General features: G+C 46.3%; 10 protein-coding genes across 10 annotated transcripts; 6 read left to right on the forward strand and 4 right to left on the reverse strand.

Annotated features, from left to right (window-relative positions):
- Nucleotides 1-1,604: 1,604 nt before the first annotated feature.
- Nucleotides 1,605-3,421, reverse strand: N7471_010670 (uncharacterized protein; the record flags this gene model as incomplete). Its single annotated transcript, XM_057283389.1, has 3 exons — nt 1,605-2,772; nt 2,835-2,893; nt 2,945-3,421. The coding sequence occupies 3 exons, from the start codon at nt 3,419-3,421 to the stop codon at nt 1,605-1,607; spliced, it is 1,704 nt and encodes a 567-aa protein (XP_057132368.1).
- Nucleotides 3,422-3,757: 336 nt separating this feature from the next.
- Nucleotides 3,758-4,353, reverse strand: N7471_010671 (uncharacterized protein; the record flags this gene model as incomplete). Its single annotated transcript, XM_057283390.1, has 2 exons — nt 3,758-3,964; nt 4,027-4,353. The coding sequence occupies 2 exons, from the start codon at nt 4,351-4,353 to the stop codon at nt 3,758-3,760; spliced, it is 534 nt and encodes a 177-aa protein (XP_057132369.1).
- Nucleotides 4,354-6,740: 2,387 nt separating this feature from the next.
- N7471_010672 (uncharacterized protein) lies at nt 6,741-7,664 on the forward strand (the record flags this gene model as incomplete). The annotated part of the gene is made up of 1 exon (XM_057283391.1): nt 6,741-7,664. The coding sequence occupies one exon, from the start codon at nt 6,741-6,743 to the stop codon at nt 7,662-7,664; it is 924 nt and encodes a 307-aa protein (XP_057132370.1).
- A 1,131-nt stretch (nt 7,665-8,795) lies between these two features.
- Nucleotides 8,796-9,224, reverse strand: N7471_010673 (uncharacterized protein; the record flags this gene model as incomplete). The annotated part of the gene is made up of 1 exon (XM_057283392.1): nt 8,796-9,224. One exon carries the CDS (start codon nt 9,222-9,224, stop codon nt 8,796-8,798), a length of 429 nt encoding a protein of 142 aa, XP_057132371.1.
- Nucleotides 9,225-10,670: 1,446 nt separating this feature from the next.
- On the forward strand, nt 10,671-11,405 carry N7471_010674 (C2H2 type zinc finger domain protein; the record flags this gene model as incomplete). The annotated part of the gene is made up of 3 exons (XM_057283393.1): nt 10,671-10,716; nt 10,762-11,242; nt 11,291-11,405. The coding sequence occupies 3 exons, from the start codon at nt 10,671-10,673 to the stop codon at nt 11,403-11,405; spliced, it is 642 nt and encodes a 213-aa protein (XP_057132372.1).
- A 2,808-nt stretch (nt 11,406-14,213) lies between these two features.
- Nucleotides 14,214-15,164, reverse strand: N7471_010675 (uncharacterized protein; the record flags this gene model as incomplete). Its single annotated transcript, XM_057283394.1, has 1 exon — nt 14,214-15,164. The coding sequence occupies one exon, from the start codon at nt 15,162-15,164 to the stop codon at nt 14,214-14,216; it is 951 nt and encodes a 316-aa protein (XP_057132373.1).
- A 4,544-nt stretch (nt 15,165-19,708) lies between these two features.
- Nucleotides 19,709-20,021, forward strand: N7471_010676 (uncharacterized protein; the record flags this gene model as incomplete). The annotated part of the gene is made up of 2 exons (XM_057283395.1): nt 19,709-19,834; nt 19,941-20,021. 2 exons carry the CDS (start codon nt 19,709-19,711, stop codon nt 20,019-20,021), a joined length of 207 nt encoding a protein of 68 aa, XP_057132374.1.
- Nucleotides 20,022-20,369: 348 nt separating this feature from the next.
- On the forward strand, nt 20,370-20,806 carry N7471_010677 (uncharacterized protein; the record flags this gene model as incomplete). The annotated part of the gene is made up of 2 exons (XM_057283396.1): nt 20,370-20,547; nt 20,613-20,806. 2 exons carry the CDS (start codon nt 20,370-20,372, stop codon nt 20,804-20,806), a joined length of 372 nt encoding a protein of 123 aa, XP_057132375.1.
- Nucleotides 20,807-20,987: 181 nt separating this feature from the next.
- N7471_010678 (uncharacterized protein) lies at nt 20,988-22,727 on the forward strand (the record flags this gene model as incomplete). Its single annotated transcript, XM_057283397.1, is given in 3 exon segments — nt 20,988-21,391; nt 21,546-22,667; nt 22,679-22,727. 3 exon segments carry the CDS (start codon nt 20,988-20,990, stop codon nt 22,725-22,727), a joined length of 1,575 nt encoding a protein of 524 aa, XP_057132376.1.
- A 462-nt stretch (nt 22,728-23,189) lies between these two features.
- On the forward strand, nt 23,190-23,705 carry N7471_010679 (4a-hydroxytetrahydrobiopterin dehydratase; the record flags this gene model as incomplete). The annotated part of the gene is made up of 3 exons (XM_057283398.1): nt 23,190-23,342; nt 23,406-23,468; nt 23,532-23,705. 3 exons carry the CDS (start codon nt 23,190-23,192, stop codon nt 23,703-23,705), a joined length of 390 nt encoding a protein of 129 aa, XP_057132377.1.
- Nucleotides 23,706-24,986: the final 1,281 nt, after the last annotated feature.

Here is a 24,986-nt window from a genome sequence, read left to right on the forward strand (position 1 = left end):
AAATAGAGCATGAGGGGTCTGCGGCTCCGGTCAGTAGATGTGGAAGCTGGGGGAGTTCGGCTTGTCTTCTGATTACAGGGGTCTGATACCGCCCCACTTTCCATATGTAAAGGGGGGGCTGCGCCACCTGCTGTAGCATTTCTCATATGTATTATGCCATTGTATGGTAACTAACCCTTAGTAGTAACTAACCTCCTGCTGACTACCAGACATTTTACTGTTGGCGCGCGAACAAAGTGTGGTATGGTCGAACGGTCGTCGCCCCCGCAAACCTGGAGTGTACCCGCTCCTCTTTTTTTTTACCAAAAATGTAAGGGCCGGTTACGGTGTTGGATCACCTGTACTGATGGTATTGTCCAGCCATCCAGTATTCGTATTGCTGGGTCATGACCCACAGAACTCCCTAACAATACAAAGTCTGATGCAAATTTTTCAAAACTATCGCATTATTTCATCGAACCTATATAGGTCATCTACCTACTTTATCTATATACAATAGGCTCAATTTCGAGGTTCTTCTTCGTCATTCTCATATTCAATTTGACCTGAATCTCGACTTCTTCATCCGCAATTTCCCTTACAATTCTGGCTTCATGCCGTGCTCTCTTCCTCCGGTTGAATTTTCTATATCCGCCCAGTATGTTAGATGCTCCACCATTTGCGTCTTTTCCCCTTGGTGGATAAATAACCCCATAAATTCGTAGGTCACAGGTCGGCACGGCCCGCAACGAATCAGACCCAGGGAAAATGGTAGCCAGTTTCCAATCCAATGCCAATGATATCCGTGCGCGCCACATATGATCCTATTACAAGCTTGCAAACACAGATTGCAGTCCCCACACACACACTCACTACTCAAGTGCAACTGGCGTTTGCAGCACTAGACTATCCAATAGAAAATGCGCAATTTATATCTGCTGAGATTTGTCTCGAAGACTTTCCGCGAATGCTAGCCTACCTGTGAATCCATCTGGGATCATTCTCCTAGACAGATACAACTTTGAATAATATTGTACGAAGCTGAGTTACTCGCTCCGTTCTTAGACAAATGAGGCTTTGCCATTCTGAGACAAACCCGTGACCTGACGCGCTAATGCACGGGCAGGGATGGGACTCGGCTACCCGGGCAGCCCACCCCATTCTAGGGATCCCTCAGGAGCGGAAGCGGATCTCTTCATGGCTCCGGAGTTAGTACAAATGCTGCGGAGATACAGTCAGCAAATTTCTTAACATCTCCGACTAATAGGTAGGAACAAGTTTTAGAAGCTTCGCGGAATGAGCGATGCATAATTCAACGCCGTTCAAAACGTGCCTTTTTGTCAGGCCTAGCTACTGTGGCTTAGTTGCCTTATAAACCGAACTGTGACGACTTTTAAACAGCCGAATCAGGAAATAGGACCTTGTTTGAAGAGCATAATCATCCTGATATATTGGCTTCATCATTACATCATAACTGCGCAGAGATAGGTGCTGGTGAACCCATGCGGTCGTCTGATTTTGGTAAAGAAAACAGGAAAAACAAAAGCAGTTTGAGACAAAAGTCAGATAGTCCTTCAGCGGGTTGCATGGCTTGTATCATTTGAACCTTTGTATAGATGATCTGCTTAAATGCGCACCACCTTGTCGTGGGTTTGAGGTGTGTCCGTCTCACCATTTTGTTTTCGCCACATGCGGGAATAACGGCCTTGCATTTTCACCAGTTCCTCATGCGTGCCGCTCTCGACCACCTGGCCTTCCTCTATGACTAGAATGAGGTCTGCCGATGTGATGGTGCTTAGCCGATGGGCAATGATGAGCATGGTTCGGCCATTGGACAAAGTTGCAAGGGAATTCTGGATATGCTCTTCGGTTTTAGTGTCGAGCGCGGACGTAGCTTCATCCAGCAGTATGATTGGAGAATCTTTGAGGATAGCTCGAGCGATTGCCACACGTTGCTTCTCACCGCCGCTGAGGCGCAGTCCACGGTCTCCAACTTTGGTGTTGTAGCCGTCTGGAAAACTCTTGATCTTGGCATGAATACCGGCATTGCGACAGGCGTGGTACACATCTTCATCACTAGCATTTAAATTTGCGATCTTCAAGTTGTACATCAAAGTCTCGTTGGAAAGGATCGTATCCTGCGGAACCACACCGATATGCCTGCGCAGAGAATCAATCGTGATATCCTGGACGTCATGTCCGTCGACGAGGATTTTGCCATGTTTAGGGTTGTAGGACCGGAAGAGGAGACGGAGAACCGTAGATTTGCCACCACCGGACTCTCCCACGAGGGCTGTAGTGGTTCCTGGTCGACAAGTGAACGTGAGTCCATTCAATATAGGATTCCGCGGATCATAGGAGAATTTAACATTCTGAAACTCGACCCTTCCTTCACAAGTGGCCAAGGGGGAGGCGTGATCGCTGTCAGTGACTGTTGGCTTCTCTTTGAAAAGCTCCAACATACGCTCCGCAGTGATCAAGGCCGACTGTATGGAGACATAGAAGGCTCCGAAGAAGCTCAGAGGACCTTGTAGCTGGGCCATGTACATCAACAAGGTAACAAACCGACCCACTGGTTGCTGGAGAGTAGAGACTTGAAATGCAGCGATGAAGCAAGTGACCAGTAAACAGGTCAACAGCACAGTGCTTTGACTGGTGTTTAATAGAGTCCCACAGAGAAATGTGTAGTACTCAGTATTCTGGTAATTGCAGATAGCGCGTCGGTATCGGGCAAACTCGTGTTGTTCCGCATTGAAGTATTTCACCATTTCGTAGGAGACCAACGAATCGTTTCTGCGTGTGCATGAATGTCAATCTTCTTGTAACTCAGATACTTGGTATTTGCCTCAACTTACTTGATCGCATCCTCGTGCCTCGAAGCATCGACCATCTTTCTTCTGGTCTTCGCATTCCACTAAGCCATGCAAATGGTAATATAAAGATACACAAATGCCGAGATTCCAACCACGAGGGCGTAGTAAACATCAAATGCAACTAGGAAATACCCAATTGCGATGAGCAGATCAGCTAGCGTAGGAAGGAACTGAAATATTATTTGCTCCAGGAATGAATTGATTGATTTGCCTTTGTTCAGAGCTGAAAGAAGCTCGCCTGTCTGGTTTCGCAGGTGAAAGTCCAAGCTGAGACTGTGAACATGTTCGAAGGCAGCTGTGGAAAGCTCCAGGTAGGAATACTGGCCGATGGGAATCCAGGGACCAGAGCGCAAAGAGCCCACATTTGCCTGCAGCCACCGGTAAAAAACATACATGCAGATCTCAAACCACGGTGGTTGGCGGTCATTTGCATTTTGTTGATTTGCCAAAGATGTAATGATCGCTCCAGTCTGGATGGGTATCCATACATTGAGAACTCGCTGGAAAATCACGAGAAGAAAACAAATCACTGCCACAGCCTGTAGGCGGGGGGACTTGGAGGGCCACATGTATGGAAAAAAACGGGAGAAGCCACTGAGATACTCCAAGCAACTCCTGGATGGCAATTCTTCTGGTCGGGCCCAGGAGTTCTGTGGTTTGGTATCTGCGGGTCTCGCAGTTCCACTTGTTGAACCATAGATCTGGCCATTACCACGACAACTCTTTGTGCGCGGAGGGCTCAGTAGCTGAGTTGTCTCAGTATCACAACCTGGCTCTTCCTCTGAGCCTCCATCAAGTCCTATGAAATTACTAGACTTGGTGGAGTAGAGTAGAACAAGAGAGACCAGAATCAATATACGGACCCCGTTGGGGACCACTTCCATGCACTCCCAAAAGGTGATCCCCTAGCGCATTGCGCCTCCGTTGGGGTCTCCGACTACTGGCTCATAGTGGACTGAGGTATAAATTGAGAGGGAGGTGGTAAGAATAATAAGCTCAGTGGGAATGGCGAAGGACCAACATGTGAGCTGAGTGGCCGTCGGGGAAGAGCTGGTATCGAGTATGCTGAGAAGAATAACTGCGTAGGCAAAGATAGAGCCCACGATATAAATCTGCGGTTGTTAGGACGTAACACATAACATAGCAATAGGAGACGTAGCGCATAGAGACGCACCACTACAGACTGCCCGCGCCACCAATACTCGGAGCGGGCCATTAACACATGGGTGGTATATATCGTCGCATTCGCAAAGAATGTCACAAGCACACCAGCTGAGAGCCAGTTAAAGCAGTGTTTGACGGTCCGGGAGAAAGGCTGAGTCTGACTGAAAGCTATCGGGTTCCAGGTCTGTCTGGGATGCTGGCCCTCATTGTTCTGCGGGTCTTTTTGCTCGGTCTTGCTCGTGACGACCACTTGGATCACAAAAACAACGACAAACAACAGCATGAGGAAAACCGGGTAGAATGTAAGTAGATACTCTAACAGCGTTTGGGGATTCATAATAGCGGTTTGCTCAAGAGCAAAATAAAGTCTTCTCATGCAATTGTCTCGGGCTATTGGTGGTGGATATGTGAATTACCAACGGTGGCAACAGGGTCACTGATGGGAACCAACGGAACTATTATAGACTTCGGTGACTGGTTAGCAAATTGGTAGATCCGATATGTCAAAGTGAAAGGTGACACGATATATGTGAGACAATACCTGCTGCAATGTCGTCTCGGTGTACGACAGGGGAAATGTCAACCATCAGCGTTGTGGATGAGTATCGAAGTAACCCCAACTGATCCCATTTTATTGTCACTAGTATGCACGGCTCAGAGAGGGGGTGGAATAACTCTAGTATCCAGAGGCTGAGAGCAAGTAACTTGAATAGCGCGCTAGAGTATGCAAGGCGCCTCTAGACCTCTGTTCCAGCTCGTAGCCTGCATTTGTGGAGTCAACGGCTTAGTCAATCATCTCGGAGGCCTTGAATATCCCCAATGGGGATTCAAAGGCCATGTTCCAGTATCCCCAACTAAGGCGGCCTCTGCGTTAGTGGACCAATCAAGTCTTTCGGTGAATATGCTTGAGGAATTGTGATTTGATACGAGATTTTGTTGTCGGTGCTAGGGAGGGGCGCATGAATCTGACGTATTCCTCTTGATCTTCACCCATTCCATGGCTGTCTCCATTTCACAGTGGCAGCTGCATCTTTACAAGGCTTTCTTCACTCATGATGATACCCAATTCTGCAAATCAGCCTCATATGCAGTGTTAGCCTAGCAGTCGGTGAATGTGCATGCAAGCCTGAGCTCAGGTCAAAGGCCCGGGATTCTGGCCCCAAATTCCGGAATTTGGGACCGTTACGTTTTTACGACACTTCAGGATCCATATCATAGCAAACAGTACATTGGAATTCAGGGGCCTGGCCTCTCAAAGGAGGACGTAAAGATATGGATCATTGTCTCTTTTCTTGCTTCTCACCCAAATTGGGAACCTTTAGTACTAGACTAATTTATTTGGCCCAAATTTATGATTTAAGGCAGAAGTCAGTAGCTCACAATGCCTTGCCGCACCCCTGGATCTCCTTTCTGCGCCGTATGTTATTAGGGGAAAGGGGATCGGCCGTACATCCCCTCCCCTGTAAGAAATCTGGAGCAGCACAGCTAATATTATGATCCTCGGAGACTAAATACCATTGCAAATTACCACTAATGCATTCAAGGACCTCTCACATGCCCCTTCCCCCTGCTGAGGGCTCGGTCAAGTATATCATTTCCAAGATGAGTTCATGGAGCCGCACGTCACATATCTATTCCCATCTAGCCTTGTGTACTGTCTCCTCGTATTTTGGCTGCATAATAGTGCGTTATCTAATGTGTTGTGATATCATCATTCACGCCACAGGCATATCCCATTCGGGAATTATTTGCAAGTGCCGTCTAGGGTCGCGGTGGACTCTCATCATCATCAACATTTGGACTCCACCAAGCCCTTGGTACTTATCACCATGCGTAGGTGGAGGGGTACTTGATACTGGGGTTCAGACTTCAATAAGCCCGTTTAATGAAGTGGTTAAAAGCCAGCAAGTCATTTGGTCAAATCGTACATTTTCAACATAATGTCAAATATATATTATATATTATTTATATATTACCCCTGGCACTCATTTTTCTTTTCCATAGAACGACCTCGAGTGGCCTTCCCAACTAGTTCACAGTCAGTTGAATTTATGGCTACTACTGTGTGAGGGAGGAAAAATAATAATAATGATAATAGATTCATGTCCGGTTGACCATGGATTTTTGTCGTCAATTTTTGCCCAACTACTGCCATTTTCCATCCTGCGGGCATTGGGTTCGATTCCCGACGCCGCCTCAATAAATATCATCACGTCTCTATGGGGAGACACTAAATCCCGGGGTAGTGGAGTGCCCCAGTCCCTTCTCAAGTTAATGTGGAACTATCACAGACCTTCACTGGTGAGGCTGAAGTTCACCGCAAGTAATTTGGGACAATTCCGTGAAGGCAATCACCTATTTAACCACGGGAGTAGCCTGTGTATTTCCAAAACCGAGGGATCAGGGTAAATGGTATTGTCCATCCATCCATACTGTATCCACCCAACTCATGGGGCAAATACACAAACCAATCGACGACGGTCTTGTGTGGGGCCCACTTTTAGTTTACAGCCAACTAATCTGTGATTGGACCTAGCGTCAGCGTTATTTATGTTTTACCCAAGTGGACGTGTATAATAGCCACAACTTCCCCCTTCCATCTTTTACCTTCTTTCATACCACCTCAAATTTCTTAATCCTATAAGTTTTTTTCTTTATCATTGTCAGCCCCTCTTCGACGATTATCATAATCAACAACGCTCCATGGCTTGCCTAGTCAAGACTATGCGTGATCCTGTCAGGGAGTCAATCGCGCAGGTGGACGGGGATGCAAACACATGGCTTATTGGGCCCCTCCAACTCCACTGCAGAAAAGGCTCTTCTGGTACATTTACCTGGTATGACGAAGACGACGATCTCAGTTACACTCTCACCGACGCGCCTGACCCCCTTCCTCCGACCGTACCCTTGGATGATCCAAAATTTAAGTTGGTGTATGATGCTGGGGATAGCTCTGCAGTCTGGTCTGTAGGAAACAGCGCTTTTTGCAAGGTCAAACTATGCCACCAAGGTATAACTTCTGAAGCTGCAACACTGGAGTTCGCACAGAAGCTCGTCCATGAGCAGCAGCCTGATTTCAAGATCCCCAAAGTCTTGCACCAAACAGAACACAATGGCCGGTCTTACCTATTCCTGAGCAGAGTCCAAGGCCGAACACTTGGGGATGCTTGGCCTACTCTGGATGAAAAATGGAGACAACACTACATTAAAGCCATAGTGAATGTTTGCAAGTTTCTCGAGAGCCAAGAATGCGATAAACTTTGTGGCGCGGATGGAAAAAATGCTCTTGAGCCATATCTTGTCAAATATGGTGCGGAAAAGGACTATTCTCCTGACAACCTCCGACAAGGGTGTATATTGATGGGTATGGATTGCTCAAAATTTGTGTTTTACCATGCCGACCTTGGCCCTGGAAATATCATTGTTGAAGATATCCCGAAGACTGGCACTGTTGGTATCATTGATTGGGAGCTTGCTGGCTATTTCCCAAGGGGATGGATTCGAACCAAGTTTCGGATAAGCAGTGGACTGAATCTTCCAGATACGGCTACGGACAAACCAACTGCGTGGAGGTCGGGGGTTCAAGAGTTGCTTGGTGATGATGGGTTCGACCATTATGCACCGGAATGGCTATCCTGGTGGGATTAATATCTAGGTATAGACGTAAGAACAGCATCTTGCTCTCATTCAATCTATGTTCTTTTTGCCTCCCAATTAGCCTTGCCCGTTAATATACTGAGCTTTGGCATTTCCACCATACATATAGTTTTGATATGTCTGGCTAGTAGGTCTTGGTATATTAGTAACCATTCCCCGGTTGACACCACCTAATGTCCCAGATTGTACCAGGCCGCGTCTTTCGCCTGAAATCCTCTATCCGGCCTGTGAAGTGATGCTAGAAGAAGTAGCGATTATGGGTGTACTTTATCATCTGATGTGATACAAATTGATCTTTTGCAGAGCTTAGAAGAATACTTGGATATCTGCTTGCATTAAGAGTCTACAACGTTGAGGTACCAAGAATGAAATATAGTGCAACGCGATGGGCATCCAATGTAATGACAGTATACTAGCATAAAAGCTGGTGATATGTTGAATATCATATCGAGAACATCATTCAGTTCAACAAAGACACCCCATCCTCCCTATATGTCCAAGCATTCTGTGTGAGGGTCATTCTTATAGGCTTTTTCACACGATCCACCGTCGATGTCTGAACGGAGAGTTTGAGGTACTGTGTGTTGGTTATTTAGGTCAGTTCTAAACTATTGAAATCAAAGGGGACACACTGTTCTTACCGTCAAAGGAATATGTGTTTTAAAAGACTGCTGGGAGTTTGACACCACAAACTTTGGTTCCTTTTTCGCCGTCTTTGACGATCCCGGTGCAGGTAGGTTCCCCTGTCATGTTACAGTATCCACAAGCAGGACAGTTGACCATGTTGACCAGCTCGCGTGGTTCGTTGTTGAAAGCCATAGTTGGTAATTGCTGAATGAAAATCACGTGGTGGCTCTAACTCGCAAGTCGTTGGTGTAGATGATATGACTTGTTGTCTTGTACTTGTATGAAGGGAAGGATTCTATAGCCTTATATATAATATCAGATAGTACGCGTGCACTGTTCTCTGGTGCCACGTAATGACGCCGACGAAAGGTGCACGAAGCATGGGCATAAGGATCGTCGCGAGGAGACTAGAAACAGGAGATTGATCACAGGGCTACACGACACCATACGCTAAGCCTAAGAGACCAAGGAAAGACGTATCCCACGCATAAGCGCCTAGAGCAACACGCAAATTTCGATTAATCCATTCTCTCCCATCACTCCCATCACTCCCATCACTCCCGTCTCTCCATTCTCTCCATTCTCTCCATTCTCTCCATTCTCTCCATTCTCTCCATTCTCTCCATTCTCTCCATTCTCTCCATTCTCTCCATTCTCTCCATTCTCTCCATTCTCTCCATTCTCTCCATTCTCTCCATTCTCTCCATTCTCTCCATTCTCTCCATTCTCTCCATTCTCTCCATTCTCTCCATTCTCTCCATTCTCTCCATTCTCTCCATTCTCTCCATTCTCTCCATTCTCTCCATTCTCTCCATTCTCTCCATTCTCTAGCCATCGAGATATCTTTGTGGGTGAGGCTAAGAGGATGATGCGTTGTCCAGTGGACATACACGGTGCCGATACCGAGCAGATGGAGTCCGCCATACTAGTCGGGGTCGGCGAGTGCTACTGCGGCCTCATTACTCGCAATCCGAAACTGATCAGCATCAATACGACATATGCCTAGCCCCTAGAGCAAAGCTACAGAGCTCAGGCTCTGGTCAGTGAAGTCAGCCGATGCCGCTTCTGGGAAAACTCCACCTTGGCATCCTGTATGACTGGGGTTGTTCCCTCCCAGGAACCAATTCCTAGGCTCAAAAACTACAACTAGGCCAAATTAAGGTAAGCCCCGTCTCGGGTATGGGCTAAGAAACAAAGCGTGTGTACCTGAGGGGTAAACCTAAATGTATGCTGGAGGATGGTAAAATCAGTAAAATAATGCTTGTGATATTGGACCATTATACAGAACGAATACTAGTTATTCAATTCTTAGCTATCTTAACGCCCAGATCCCGTTGACCATGAAAGTCAAAATTATTTCCAAAATGCCGTCCAATTCCCAAACATCCCAAGAACCAAAGATGATAGATATCAAACCTCTGAATGGAACGTTTCAAGACCATTGAGCACAAGGCGTGGAAGCAGTTTCAGAAAACGCCCGAGTTTCTCCTTAAAGTGTTGGAAGGTTTCCAAAAAGTTGTAATGTGGGTATATGTGCTCGCAAACTGTGTGCAGTTGCTCGCAGGGGCAAGATAGAAACCGAAGAAGCCCAATGGTGATTGATGTGCACTCCGGGTCAAAGTGCCGAGCGAGTAGTGACAGCATTTCTTGTGCTCTGTCTGTAAATTGCACAACCATTTCTTGCGTATGAATTTCCAGTGTCGGGTTTCGCGCCAAAGCTTGGAGCGTCTCCTCGTCGGGGTTGTCTTTTTTTAAGCCTTGACAAACGTTGATGAGATTAGAAGTCTCAGAGTTCGGTTCGGGCAACATTGTGTTGTTTGCTAGCGCAGGATACAAAATTCAGCGTGGCTCACAGCTCTTCCAACTCGCACCAATACCGTTCAATTAATCGTCCTCTTCACCATACGCTGGCGGTTGGACAAGGTAATCACCATTATGAGTAGCAGAGGCCAGGGTTTTATATTGACTTCTTGCAAGAAATGCGATCTGCTTCCCAAAACCGCCCCGTTGAACCGGCCACGAACGCTGCGAAAGCTACAGGGGAACAAAAAAGGGTGTCACTTTTCCATCAGAAGTTGCTAAAACCTATTGGCAGCAAAGCGTCATTAAAAAGAAGCGGCACCTATGCTGGGCTTGCAGAGCCGGGAGGCTGCAAAAAACGAAGGTACACAAAATGAGCAAGGCCAACCATTAAGAATTTAATCACTAAGCTCACGAGATAATCATAGAGTTTCACGAACTCCAGGCCACAACTCAACTTCAGAATCAACACCCCCGCAGCCTGCCTATTTGCAAACTTTGGAGCCGCCTCCATCACCCCAGTCAAGCGATGCCTGTGGAGAAAGGGCATATACCTGTGTACATTGCGGTATGGCTTTCCGACAAACTGATTATTTGGACCGTCACATCTGCACCCGTAAGCAACTGCTGATATTCTCGAGGTCAAGCTATTCTAACCCAGAGTCACTAGACACCGAAAGGAAGTCATTGATTTGGCCTTGTGGGGCCGCATTCACTAGAAGAGATGAACTAAAGCGTCACACCCGTATCTCACACCAAGATGCGTTAACCCTGCCAAGTACGCCGCGCAAGCCAATGGATAAGGCTGATTTCCAGCCCCAAGTCCAGAATGGCAAAAATGATTCTGATAGTGCCCGAAATGACCAATCTCAGGCTGATGCTATTCCACCGAGCTTAAGCATCAACCCGACTTCAAAATCAATGTCTCCCCAGCAGGCCTATCCACAAAGTCTAGGGCCCCAAGCCCAAAAGGAAACAAATGATCCGGACCGTCCCAGAAATTTCCAATCTCAGTTTAATAATATTTCGCCCTATCGTGTGATCCTTGTCGACACAGAATCAAAACGTGTTGAGCGGAAGGCCGACTTGACGGGTTTCTTCTGTGTAGAATGGCAAAAATGGCCTTTGCAGGGGCAGCAAAGGTAAGTGGCTTTCTTAACGCACCCTGAGCCCTCGCTAATGTAGAGAAGGTACGGGGAATCTGTTGCTCGTTTGCAATTCCGCAAAGATGGCAAATTGTCTTTGGCTGAAGGACCGCTGCATGAATGGCTGTGGGAACCCTGCGTGGCCGACAGTTTGAAATAAAACCCGGGTATTGGATGCCCAAGAATCATGATAAAAGAAAAGTCTGCCCCTAATGGGCAGCCTCAGCCATTGATCAATGAGGCAACTGAAGAGGATTACTGCATGTAAGTCTGCAATATTCACCACCTTTGTGCGATGTTAACAAGTCGAAGCGCATTCTCAATAAGGATAGCAGCTTTCGATATTTGTAAAGCACCAGTCCAAATTCCAGCCAATTTTCCGGAGTGCATTCCAAATGCCATCAAAAAGCTCTTGCCAACAATATTGCCATGTTACACGGAAGCCACCCTTTCGATGAGTGGAGCATGTACACCAAGTGACTCCGCGGCTGCTCACTTCGGTGGCAGCAGTCATCGGGAGGGCGGATCCACTTCCACGACTCCGCCAGTTGCAAATAAAGGAGATTATCGTGTCGTCCAACCAAAGAATATTGTTACTTGGCTATGGGTCCGACAGGTTCCAGCGGTTGACCGTGCAGTAGTCATAGAGCTACTTTATTGCCTCCAAGCCAGCGGCACAGCTTCCATGAGTCATTTCTACTTGAAAGTGTTTGCGAAGTTGAGCGACCAGACATGCAAAGATACTTTGAGTGCATGGAGCTACGTAGATCCAACCATATCTCAGAGTCAAGGTACGTTTGATCCGGTCTGAATGGATTCTTATACTTTCTAATCGCAGAAGACGCAATAAATCTCCTCTTCGTTATATTGCACGCAGGCGACGCAAAGCAGCTCAAGCGAGGCTTGGGAGCAATGGAGATAAAATTGATAGATAAATGGATGCTCAATTTATGTTTATTTTTGAGAGGACTGGAACGTTCCCAACCGAGCAAGCTGGCAGGTATGCTATTGTATTAATGGGTGCATGGACCTTACTGACACTTGAAAGGCTTCATCTCGAATATTCCAAATTTCCAAGATACAATGAGGGATCCTTCTGCCTTGAGGAATTGTTTTCCGGGATTTTAGGACGCTCATCGGCGGCGGCCAAGCTATCTACCGCGCACTTGTCCATACCTCTACAATCGTAGCCAAAGCCACCATCACACATATATTTGCGTTTTGTCTTTCATAGATCCATGTCAAGCTCCATAATGTCATAGACCTTGATTTCAATTCGTAGGGCCCCATTTATTTGGTCAGAGTGGGGAGTCTCGAATGGCCCGCGAGAAGACCAGACATCCTTTTCGGCTCTGCGATAGCGCTAGTAGTCACAAGTCTAGATCATCATATTACGGCAAACTTAGTTGTGTGGGGACTCAATATGTGGACTGACCCTGCCGAGCACTGATGGGAAGATCAGCAACGCTCCGTCTTTCCTAGGATTCTCAGCATGTCAGCCGCGTAATTACTAGCAGTTTCAATACACCGTAATTCACTGCATTAAATGTTTTAGCTTGCAAATTGAGGAAAGGAAGTCCTCGGAGAAGGGTTTTGATGCTGCGTGTGACATGAGTCCTGGACCACCCACTGGTAAAAGGAATATTAAAAAAAGCCGCGCCTCCGCCTCCTCTTCCCACCCCCCTTTATACTATGACCATCATTTTCATGATGGGTTTATGCAGCGGTATATCATGCAACCATTTCCATCGGACTTTGTGTACAATTTTCACTGGCGCACGCGTCCCGTATAACCAATTTCTTGTTATTTCTCCATGTTTTGGCCGCCTAATTTTGCGTTATCCGGTGGCCTCTGCTATGTGATCATTTTCACGATCTAAAACGTCTTGTCCTGCCAAGCCAATGGATGAACTGAACTACCAATAAAAAGACTTGGCCGGTGCAAGGCTGTGCGCGAGGCCAAGTTCAAGCCATGGAAATTTGGGCTACCTCGGACCACCTGGTTAGGAAACAGACCCTCGCAGGTCCGCATCTATCCCAAATGGGATGGAAATAAGAGTACTTTAGTGGGTCACTCATGTATCGCACTACTAGGCAGGAGGTAGGGCCATCTTGGAGAACGCGCCTCTCCACGCTTACCACACTCAGCCTTCCATCCGTACAGGGTAGCATTCCCATTCTTCCTGTGAAATCATGGCTTCAGATAACCGACTTTCTATTGGCACTTGATGGCTTGCGCCACAAGCCAATAAATGCCCTAGTATGCTGGCATGTCCAATGCTGGACAATTTCCTGGTGGGTCTTATTATTTGATCAGCTACTCAGGAAAGGGAAGGTTTCCACCAAGGATTTGGATCCTGCCCCCCTGTATCTTCGGTTATCCTGTTTACGGCAAGAGCCATTTAAAATCAGTTCACTCTCTCACCCGATCTACGGAGATCTGGGTTGTAGAATGTTTGCCTGCTCTCTATCTGCAGCTATCCTCACTAGACTTGCCCTGGGAAAGTAGACTTTGGCGTGCCTCGCGGGAATAGCTCATGCCCCTTGACTACTTCGCTTGCTGTGACGCCTTAATATTCCTTTCTGTTCGCTCCAATTATCAGCTTGATTCGAAACACCTGCCATCAAGTCTGTGCGCCATCCAACACTGCAGGGCCGGTCATTCCGCGGTATAAATTTTCCCTTGATTGCCAAATAAATATTCCCCGAACTCCAGCGCTTCACTAGATACATTAGCCCATGAAAGCGATGCGTCTCTAGAACGGCTAACCGGGCACAAAAAGGAGACCTTGCAGAGATTTCTCTTCAAGTTCTGCATATTAAAGTACGATGGATATCAAATTGGCTTAAAGATGTATAAAATAGTAACTTGGGCAGGAGAGTTGATTGTTCGATTCGAGGCTCGTGCAGGTCAGAAACTTGGAACAACATACATCAACGTGTTCCATTGTGTCAAGAGGAGGGGTTGTCACCTCTCAAGGGAAACATTAAAGGGGATGGTCCAGCTCATCCTGGAGGAGCACGTATATTTTTGGTGGAACTGCACGGCAAGATCACTCAGAATTTCGAACATATCTACCAGACTGCATTGGTTTTCCTTGAAGAGTTGTTGTATGGGGCCTGCTACGAATGAAAGGCCGGGAGTATCAGGCAGGGGCATGTTGTGTTCCTCATCGAGTTGAGAGACCACGAGACATTTGGCAAGCGTTTGATGAGCAAATGAACTTTGTTCTCGCAGATGCTGTATGTAACAATTAGCTGGGTGGTCTGAAAATATGCGGGTATATTGCCCTGGAGTTCTTCGGTCACTAGCCTTCTCCACTGCTGAATAGAAATTCATTTGCTCTGGGTTGGCCCGCATATGCTCCAGGAAACGATTCCCGAATGCCGTGTGTTGCTGAAGAAACCATTCTACTGATGGTGCTTTGTAACCAAGCGCGGAGCGAACAATGTCTTCGAAAGCTATTTGTCCGAATTGAAAGTGACTTTCCGCTTCGATTTCCTGGGCAATTCCCTGAGTGTCTGATGGGTATCCTGACGCGGAGGGGAACCAGCGCCACGGAATCAACCGAGGAGGCGCGGGCATCGATCGACGTAGGATCTCTCCCGCTTTCTCTGAATTTGACATTTCAGAAAGGCAGGGAGGCTCATGCGGCTCTGGTATGGCAGCGAGGAACGAATCTAGTACTGTAGAAGGGCGACTCTCCAGTATACGCTTTGCAGATTCCATATCGGGAAAGAAGCCAAAGCGGACCCCCTGAAGGATAGGTTTCACATCATAAGCCTGCAGCGTGATATTTGCGTCGTATTCCCACCATCGATACGACACCAAGAACTGAGGTATCTCCATCTTCGACTCGACGACCTGGGAAGAAGACTCAAACAAAGTGGGAGCCTGACTGGGAGGATTGTTCACCATTCGGGATTATCTCTGGAGACAAAATTGACTTTTACTGAGGATGGGCAATGAAGTGTGAAACTACTTCCTGACATAGTATATATTTACTTTATCTTACCGCTAGTATTACATTGTGTATTGCAACGAGCGGTCACACCTCTGCATGTTCTGACAATGCAAATTTGGTTGTGGTGGGGCTAGGATTAGGGCTAGGCTATTCGGGCGTGATTGGGTCACTCCCTACGCGCCAGACAGCAACTCTCTACCAGCAGCAAGTGGTGATCCCGACGCGCTTTGACTGCTGCAATCACACTTTTTTTTGACTGACAACAGGGCTATGATTCGTCAACTCCGATTTCTGCAGCAATGTGAGCCATGTCGCAGGACATACAGATACAAACATACTTGTTATGGTAAGTCTCACGGACGACATGGATTACTCGTATCTGCTCGAGGCTCAGGCACGGATAACTGCGCATCTAGCAGATCTGACAATTTCTTCGCCCCGAAAACCGGCGAACTCTCAATGATGTGTATTGGTCGAAATTTGCCTACTTTGGTTCAATCAATGGTTTCAGCCTACTCTGAATCATTAAGATGTAAACTTCCTGATGGCTTGGAGGCATTGTACGTCTCACCTGCCCCTGTTCGTGTGAAAAGCAAACTCAAATTATCCTGCCAGCATCACAAAATATTTCCAAGTATGACAGAAGAAATCTGGGTGTACGACAATGTGTGGATACCATGAACGATGTGTATGACTCTAACTAACTACAATACAAAGAATACAACATCATCAACTGACTGTTATTTATGGAGTTCCGCCAGGGCATCGATTGTCTCTGGCGTTAACTTGAATGCCACCTCTTTCCGCCAGTCCATGTCAACATACACGACATATGCCTTGATATAGATTCGCGGGACATTGGGCATACCTTCCCCAAGCGGAATTCCATCCTTCCACAGCTCCCACCCGGGGGCATTTTCTGACATCGCCGAGCACAGCGCCCAGATGGCATTATTTGGTGGTAGTATCTCCACCAAGCCGCGGGTTTGCTTTGAGACACTATCCAGACGATGCCCGGGCCGACTCACTCGCCCAAAAGTCACCATCAATTGAGCATATAACAGATAGAGGGTCGCTTAGGAGCTTGAGATTTCCCTAGGTCTTCGCAGGCAGGTGATTTGGTCGTCGCTAGGATTGAGTTCCCGGAGTCCTCTTCAACATTGATAGGGTTAAGTGCCGATCCTAAAGGAGCACAATCCTCTTCAATTATGATAGGATTGGTTCCCGTTCCTAGATCGGGGGGGGTTCATAGGAACTAAATATTTCAAATTGACAATTAGCATGGTTAATGTGGTCATTTTGGTGGAAGTCTCACCGATTTCACGTGCAGCATTCGTAGAGGAGCGCATGCCAATTAGAGAGGGAATAGATTTGAAAGACTTTTGCATTCTGATGGCAGTTATATGGCTTTATAAGCTTTGTTCAAATCCTGGGCAGGGCTAAAGTTCTGCTGCAGGGTTTGCTAGTCTGTTTCTATGTGTATAGTAGGACTACCGTACAGCTCACTTATCTACCTGGACCAATAACCATATCGTGCTATCCTTGGAGACGGCACGTTGAAAATCCTATTTCTCAGTAACTGACATGTCATTTCGGGGTTTGAACGCTAGCCCTAATTCGGAGACCCAAATACATCTGAAGCAACTACCTTAGAGAACTTGATTCCAAACTTTGTACATATCACAAGCCAACGCTTCTACTCTGTTTTGATGGCAAAATTTGCCGTGGACGTCCTAAAAGTTGTCCGTTCTAACCTCAAGCCTCCTACACCGGATTGCAATCAATTTGCTGCTCTTCCTATAGGAATTAGAACTAGCTTTATAGAAAAGGACTGAGTACAGTGTCGAAACTGTCTTGAGAAACTACATTCAACAATCAGAATAATAATACCTACTCGGCCCAACGCACGGCCCAACTCCCTCCGGGAGTTGGGCCGCACGGGTTGAATGCAAAAACGGGTTGAATACAAAACCTCACCCACCCACCATTTTTAACCTCTATTTACTACCACTGAAAATGCCTTTTTCATCCCAAAAATTGGAAGATCGGATCTTCTAGTGCTTTGCAAGCCTACTATGAAAATGATAAGCCTGTAATTTCAGTATTGGCGCGGGAATTTGACGTTCCATACCATACCCTAAGGGGTAGAATCAACGGTCGCAAATCTAAAACTGGCCATGCTGGCGCCAACAAAGCATTAGGGACTGAGCAAGAGCAGGCATTAATTCATTGGATCGATACCTTGAATTCTGCAAATGCTCCTCCAACTGCAGATATGATCCAGAAGTGTGCACGTCAAATTCTTCATCGGCATAATCCAGATGTATGCCTTGGTATGAATTGGGCCTACCGTTTTATTAAACGACTACCCGATAAATACACCTATATTAAGCAAAAACCAATGGAAAAGGACCGCCTAGACGCAGTTACACCTGGTCATCTTACTACGTGGTATACTCGCCTAGGTGATACTATTCAGCGGTTAAAAATCGGATCGAAGAATATCTATAACTTTGACGAAAGCGGCTTCAAAATTGGCGAAGGCAAACCCCGGAAAGTCGTTTCAACTAAGGCTGGTCAATCTGCTAGTATTGGAACTGGCGGGCCTAGTGAATCGCTCACTTCAATTGAATGTATTGCTGCCGATGGCTGGGTAATGCCACCTTGGTTTTTGGTTAAGGGTGAATTCCATATGGAGAATTGGTATAGGACTACCAACCTCCCCGACGACTATTGGATTACTCCTACACCTAATGGTTGGACCGACGATACTATAGCCTTTCAATAGCTTCAATAATTCGAAGAAAGCACTAAAAATCGCTGTATAAAGACGGGTTTTCGGCTTCTTCTTATGGATAATCATGGCTCCCATCTCACCTATGAATTTATCAAATTCTGCGAGAATAATCTGATTATTCCATACTGTTTTATCCCACATACAACGCATATATGTCAGCCGCTTGACGATATGCCGTTTCAGGTGCTAAAGCATTATTTTCGTAAGAATAATAATGATATAGTACAGTGGGGTGGTTCAGTAAAGCAAAAATCGGACTTTTTTTCTAGCATCCATGGGGTTCGGAACCAAGCATTTAAAAGCCGTACAATACGCTCTGGCTTTGAAAAATGCGGTATCTATCCTTTAAATGCAGATACTGCTTTAGAGAAGTTAGGTTGGAATGACGATCCTAATCTTCCAGAGCCAGTATTAGAGATATGGGATGGTGATACCCCCCTCCAGAGTCAAGCTCTATACCAAATTCGCCGGTAATAGACGTTAAAACCTTCCGGAAATACGCTGAAAAAATCAAAAAAAAAACCGACGAGATTGGAAATGAGATCGATGCTATTTCTCCAAAGCTACGCCGTCAACTAGCTCCATTTTTGGCTGGTGCGCTTACCTTGGTGGAAGCGGGCGCTCAGTATGCGCATGACAATGCCAACATGTTGGACCTAAAACGCCGGAAGGAAGCTAGTAAAAGCAAGCGAAGGGTGAATATGGGTGGTCCTCTCACTTTATTAGATGCAAATAGGCATATAAAAGTGAGAGATGAAACAGAGAGGAAGAAATTAATCCAGCAAGCGAGGAAGAAGTGGATTGGAACTGCTACTACAGAGGCAGCTCTCGCCGCCAGGAAGTCGAAATTGGAGGATTTAAATAGTTCAGAAGAAAGCGCGGGACCAGGTGAATCTGTAAATATTAAATATACTATAGATACCATAGGGGAAGGTTGTTAAATGAGAGGTTTAAATTGGTAGGTTGATCAATTTTTGCATTCAACCCGTTTTTGCATTCAACCCGTGCGGTCCAATTCCCGGTGTGGGAATTGGACCGTGCGTTGGGTCGAGTATATTGGAATCTCTAACTAAAAATGACAAAACCCGCTCTTTCAACAATCTGCGCGGATATTATGCACTTTTGTATGGTATGCTTGGTACCAGTTGTCACATGATTTTCTGAGTATTATACCTTGTTTCCACCATGTATTCAATCTTAGTATTCGACACTAAATCCTCTATCTTCCATGCCAGGGTGACTGATATTTAGGATCATCGATGGATATTGATTATTTATGTGTCATAAAATAGAATCTCTAACGTTCGAGAGCGATGAACGAAGGATTTCCTTTTGTTGACCCCTCTCTTTCTACTGGCCCCCTCTCTTTCTACTGGCCCCTCTCTTTCTACTGGCCCCCTCTCTTTCTACTGGCCCCCTCTCTTTCTACTGGCCCCCTCTCTTTCTACTGGCCCCCTCTCTTTCTACTGGCCCCCTCTCTTTCTACTGGCCCCCTCTCTTTCTACTGGCCCCCTCTCTTTCTACTGGCCCCCTCTCTTTCTACTGGCCCCTCTCTTTCTACTGGCCCCCTCTCTTTCTACCGATACCCTCTCCTTCAGCAGGCTCTCTCCTACCGTTGACCCTATCGCCTGTTCCTGTACATTCGACTCTAGCGCGTTGACTGGCTGTAATTCGCGTCGAATTTGAACCAGACACCTAAACATGGCGCCGGTGCAGATTAGTCTACAGGTGGGCAAAGAAAAATTTCAGTGGCAAGATGGGCTCGAGAAATGCGATGACAAGGAAGACAAGGACATTCGAAAATTACTTGTCCTCTCCAAAGCGGTAGTAAGTTCACTAGATTGGGAACTTTCCGCTCATGAAAAGGAAAAGCAAGCCTTGTCACACTGTTCGGAAATTATTGGTAAAGGTGCTCAAAAGATCAATCAATCAGGGTTGGCAGACTTTGCAATACCACGAGGATCTGAAAAGGAACATTCTTTCATTTCAATACTTCGGAGCATTCAGAACGTGACCAACATTCCCGATGCGACCAAAAAAGGAAAAAAAGAATGGAGCGAAATAACTTACATCAATTCTTTGTGGCTGATATCGGAATTCATGGGTCTCGCGTATGTTTTTCTTGTGGTCCATACTATCTCTAAAAATACGTTTCGGCGATTGGGTGCGAAAGGAGCCCCAAAATTCGTTCAATATATCTACAAACACAAAGACAAGTTGGATTGCCCTATTCTTGCACATCAAGTCGAGGAGATTATAAAAGGTAAGTGTTTCGAAATACCGACTTAGAAGATATGCTAATGGTCCAGCTGCTGGAATATCATGGCAAAGGAGCGAGAGCACCGATGTAGAATCTCGGACCATGACAGCGAGTCCAGACAGTTCTTCCATTGTCAATCCTATACAACTAAAGGACACCTCAATTGAGGAAGATTTTCCCGACAGAGAGATTGTGGAACGCACCAGAACTCCAGACCTTGGGACATACAACACACTCTTTGAGGAGCAACGCGACGATCACACAGAATGTATCAAACCTCGTAAGTGGACATTTTAAGCTAACTCTATAGCTTCATTCCGTCAAACCCAATTTAATGTCCGACAGACTCGCCACCTACCACAACGCCGCTACCTTTGGGATCAGAAGATGAAATGATTGACGAAAGCATCATCGAAAATCCTCCTTCACAGACCCTTTACACTCTGGCTGTTGAAAACACAGATGGAAGCGGAAACGAGACCTCTGGTTCCTCCGGTACGCACATCCGCAAGGCGCAGGCCCACCCTGGTGGAAGCTAGTGCCACCCAAGACCGAAGACATGACTAATCATCATCAGAAGCTCAATTTGCCACTAAGAAACGGAAACGAGCTTCAACTGTTTCATCACAACCGAATGCATTTAAGAAGACCGGGTTTCATCAGAGCAACCTTTCTACAACATCTAGCACGCTGCCAGAGTCCGTTGCCCACCAGTTTATAATGCCGGAACTATCTCCAGCCTCGTTGCAGTTACTCTGCATTTTCGCGGCTCTCGGGGGCGACAAAGTACCCAGGTGGTTATTTGAGGGATTCTTGAAACCTCAGCTGCGTTGGAGTGAGGATGGATATCCTGTCCGCGTCCCATATGACTACGATTCGCTCGGTCCGCTCGGTGAGCTTTTCAAGACGGAAGCATTGACTGTATCCTTGGAAGAGCTTCGTTTGGGTTCGTGGATCTACCTGGATAATTGCGAGAATAATTTGCATACAACTTACTCTCTATCTGAAGAAGCAAGAGAGTATTCAGCACACCCTTCAAGCATTGACGATCTTCGGTACTGGACCTTGGTCGGCTTGCAGGTTTCTTGTCACGTGTTTCCCCGCGACCCTGCCTTGGAAGAAAAGTAAGTTTTGCCAATGCACCTTCCGCTCTTCACATGAAACTCGGGCCGGGTATATATGATAGATTTGCACGAACACCACCACTGACCTTCTAATCAGCTTTCAGAGGCACGGGATGCACCTTGCCCATCTAATAGACCATCTTCTTCAACAAAGCAAGCCTTATGACCTTCCACGTTCTATAAAGTTGGCATTGTCAGAAGTTCTTGTCGCTAAGGCTCGACTCAGACGAGTACAATACCCTCAGCAGGCTTTGGACGAAGCGACTCATCTTCTTGGCGACGCTGCTCCGGATCACATCCAAGCATCGATTGCTCTACGGCGGAGTGTTATTGCACGGCTAGAAGGGTCTTTTCATAAGTCGGAAGAAGTGATCCTCGATTACAAAAAAGGAGCTCATCCGTACAAAACGGCCAACCCGAGATTACGGGCTCTAACCCGTCTGGTAATGATTTCTCATATTGAGAATTTGATCCAGCTTGAAGATTATGAATCTGCCAGCATTGAAATCGATGATCTCAATGACTGGGAGCCGAACAAAGATGCGATTTGGTCCCCAATGGAGCTGTCTGTCAATTTCAAGAAATGGTCTACCGTTTCGAAGATCTACCAGTCTCGGGGCAAATTAGCCGAAGCCAGAGATTACCTGAGCAACTGCTATCCCTACCTTCAGTGCGAAGACTTCAGAACCGATCCAAATCGGTTTCAGGTCATTTGCAGACTCTCAGATCTTCTTTGTGCAGATGGTTACTTCAATGATGCTCGTTCAAAGGTCGAACACGAGATTCGCTTAATACACCTCCATGGAAACCTGCCCAAAGCCATGAGACGTCTCGAAGTGTCTATGTTGGATGTGAACATCGCAGAAGGCAAATTCAACGAAGCTTCTACACTTGTTCTATCGTTGCGAAAGCAATTTTCTAGAATTTCATCTCCAGATATTAGTGATCAGTGGCTGCATCTTCGCTCAGTTTTCGCATCTGCTAGTCTTTCGCATTGCCAATGCCGGTTTATGGAAGCCGTCTCGGAGTGGAAGAATCTCTTGTTACTTTTGAAGCAATATCCCCAAAGTTTTGAACCTGAGGGTTTCTACTTCGGCCTTGGCCACATGTCCATGTCCCTCGCACTCCTCCAGTTGGCGTCTTCCTCTCCGACAAAAAAATACCCTAGAGTTCCTTCGCGGTCCTGGGACGCAGACGCCAAGCTGGCCTTCGACATTGGATGTACCGTTCTTGCTCGCGAAGACCTTAATTTCTGGATACCTATGCTTCCCAAGAGGTATATACCAGAATTATTAGCGAGTATCAGGTCTCAGCGGCCGTCGTGGACGAAAACTAGTGATTTTGTAAAACTCCAGCGGAAATATTCCAATTTTTTGGATTCTTCACGGAGACGGACCGATTTTTTGTCCCGGATATGACATCGCGTCCTATATAGCTTGTTGCTCTGAGCGTCTTAATAGAACCTGTCTTATTGTTTACAAATCGGGCAATAGTAATATATTGGTAACTTGAGATGCGAATTTTGCATCGCGCTATCTTTTCCGTAAAATAAAAAGAGGATGTGTTATTGGCGATCCAAAAATATTGAATGAGTTGGTTTATATTTTCCCTGATTTTCCCTGATTTTCCCGACCTCTTCTTGGCGAAACTGTGTGCGGCCAGGCTCTGTAACAAGTGTGTGGTGAGCAGGGACCACCAGGCCTTGATGGTCAGCCACAGATTGCGTCAGTGTATCACGTGCGCTTTTGTTTATATGATCCACAACCCCCGCTCATTCTCGAAATCCATTTAAACCTCCATGGCATCCAACACCCCACTCTTTGCCGAGGGCGAAAACGCCGAGCAACTCACTTCCGATACAGAGGAGCTGCGGCAGCAAGGATGGGCGTTAGATGACAAGAGAACGGGAGTTTCCAAAACATTTCATTTTAAAAGCTACTTCAAGGCAGTGGTAAGCTCGAATTGACTTCCAAAAACTGGGAAATTTACTGTGATAACTCACAAGACAGGGTAGTCATTCTTGGTTACTATCGCCTCTGAAAGCTCGGTGAAGAAGCATCATCCTACTATGACTGTGGTAAGTACTCTAACATCATCTTTCAAAAGATAATTTTGGTACATGCTAAGCTAATGCGCTAAGGATATCGGCACCGTGTATGTCCACTGGACAACGCATCGTCCTCTTGGCCTCACCCTCAAAGATATCTCGATGGCTAGATTTTGCGACGACGGGGCTGAACTGATGGGGGCCGTTGAGTGTGGTCAGGGATTGAATTGTGACAGATCAGGAACAGAAAAATCTTCCAAAGCCTGAATTTCTTTTCAAATGTTATCTATATTTTCCTTATGATAACTAACTTCGTTTTGAGATAAATAATTGATTACGTACTCAGCAAGTCGCGTTATTAAGACGACGAGGGGAAATTTTACAACTGCATCCAGCCTAGAAGTCACTTCCACGCTGACCCGCATCTTTTACAAAGGCTGTCAATAAATCGGCGTTCCAGAAGGTGGACTCGGGGGTAATTTGATTAGTTTCATGGCAGCCTCCACAGTCGCCCATATTCCATGGCCTCGTAGTCCCTTTTCTCTTACACTTCCGTGAGCGGTAGAGTCCCCAGTGCAACAAGATTGCCAATGGCCCAAATGAAACTTTGGTGCTCTTGAGGGTCCAACTCGATGCCGAATCCTTCACTGCAGGACGATTCACCTTTCGGTTTGGATGAAACCAGGAAGTGAATTTGGGCAATCCATCAGTTGCTTTTCGAAGTACAAAAAACATCGACCTCGGCCACCTCGCCATGGATAGCCAAACTTCCCGCTTGGTCTCTTCCCAGAACTCGCGGATCAAAGCCTGCAGTACTGTTTCCTTTGGATCACATTTTCCACCAAATGCTAAGTAAAGATTTGGTGACGAGTCATCGGCGGCGCGTTCCCCCCAAAGCACCCGAACTTTCCCTCTCTTCTAGTCGTAAAGTCAGGCCCTCACACTGATTCCGCTTACTTGATCAAGTTTTTCCGGGCCATTAAGCTCCATTTGGAAACTTTCAAGAAACAGCTCCCATGACACATTAAACTTTCGAAGACTTCCTGGAACTCGACAAGTTCCGTATGGGGTGACGAGAAGAAAAAAACCGTTGGCCATGTCTATAAACGGCGCGGACAATGACCTAGGCCACTACGTGATCAGTGTTAGAATTATTCACCAACCCATTTGGTATGAGGCAAAGAGACAAACCTTGATAACACGATTTGTGCCAAAGTAATGCGTGGGAGGGATTTGAAAGCTGGATTGACAAAAGGTTGGTAATTCGGCACTTTAAGCCCGAGTAGGTTCCAGCTATCTTGGTGAATTAAGAAAATAACATTGCGAACAAATAAAATGACTCACAGCCCATAATTAGAAGTACTGTTTCTTGCTCCCGCTCCGGATATCATCCATGAGCTATCACATCGCCTGGCCAGAACCGCTTTCCACTGTTCTATAAGACTGCACTGGATAATGAAAATCAAGCTACGAATGTGACAATTAAATCCTTGAATGCATTAGTGGTAATTTGCAATGGTATTTAGTCTCCGAGGATCATAATATTAG

Source organism: Penicillium samsonianum, assembly GCF_028829775.1.
Source record: "Penicillium samsonianum strain IBT 33392 chromosome Unknown utg000006l_segment0_segment0, whole genome shotgun sequence".
Taxonomy (NCBI): Eukaryota; Fungi; Ascomycota; class Eurotiomycetes; order Eurotiales; family Aspergillaceae; genus Penicillium; species Penicillium samsonianum.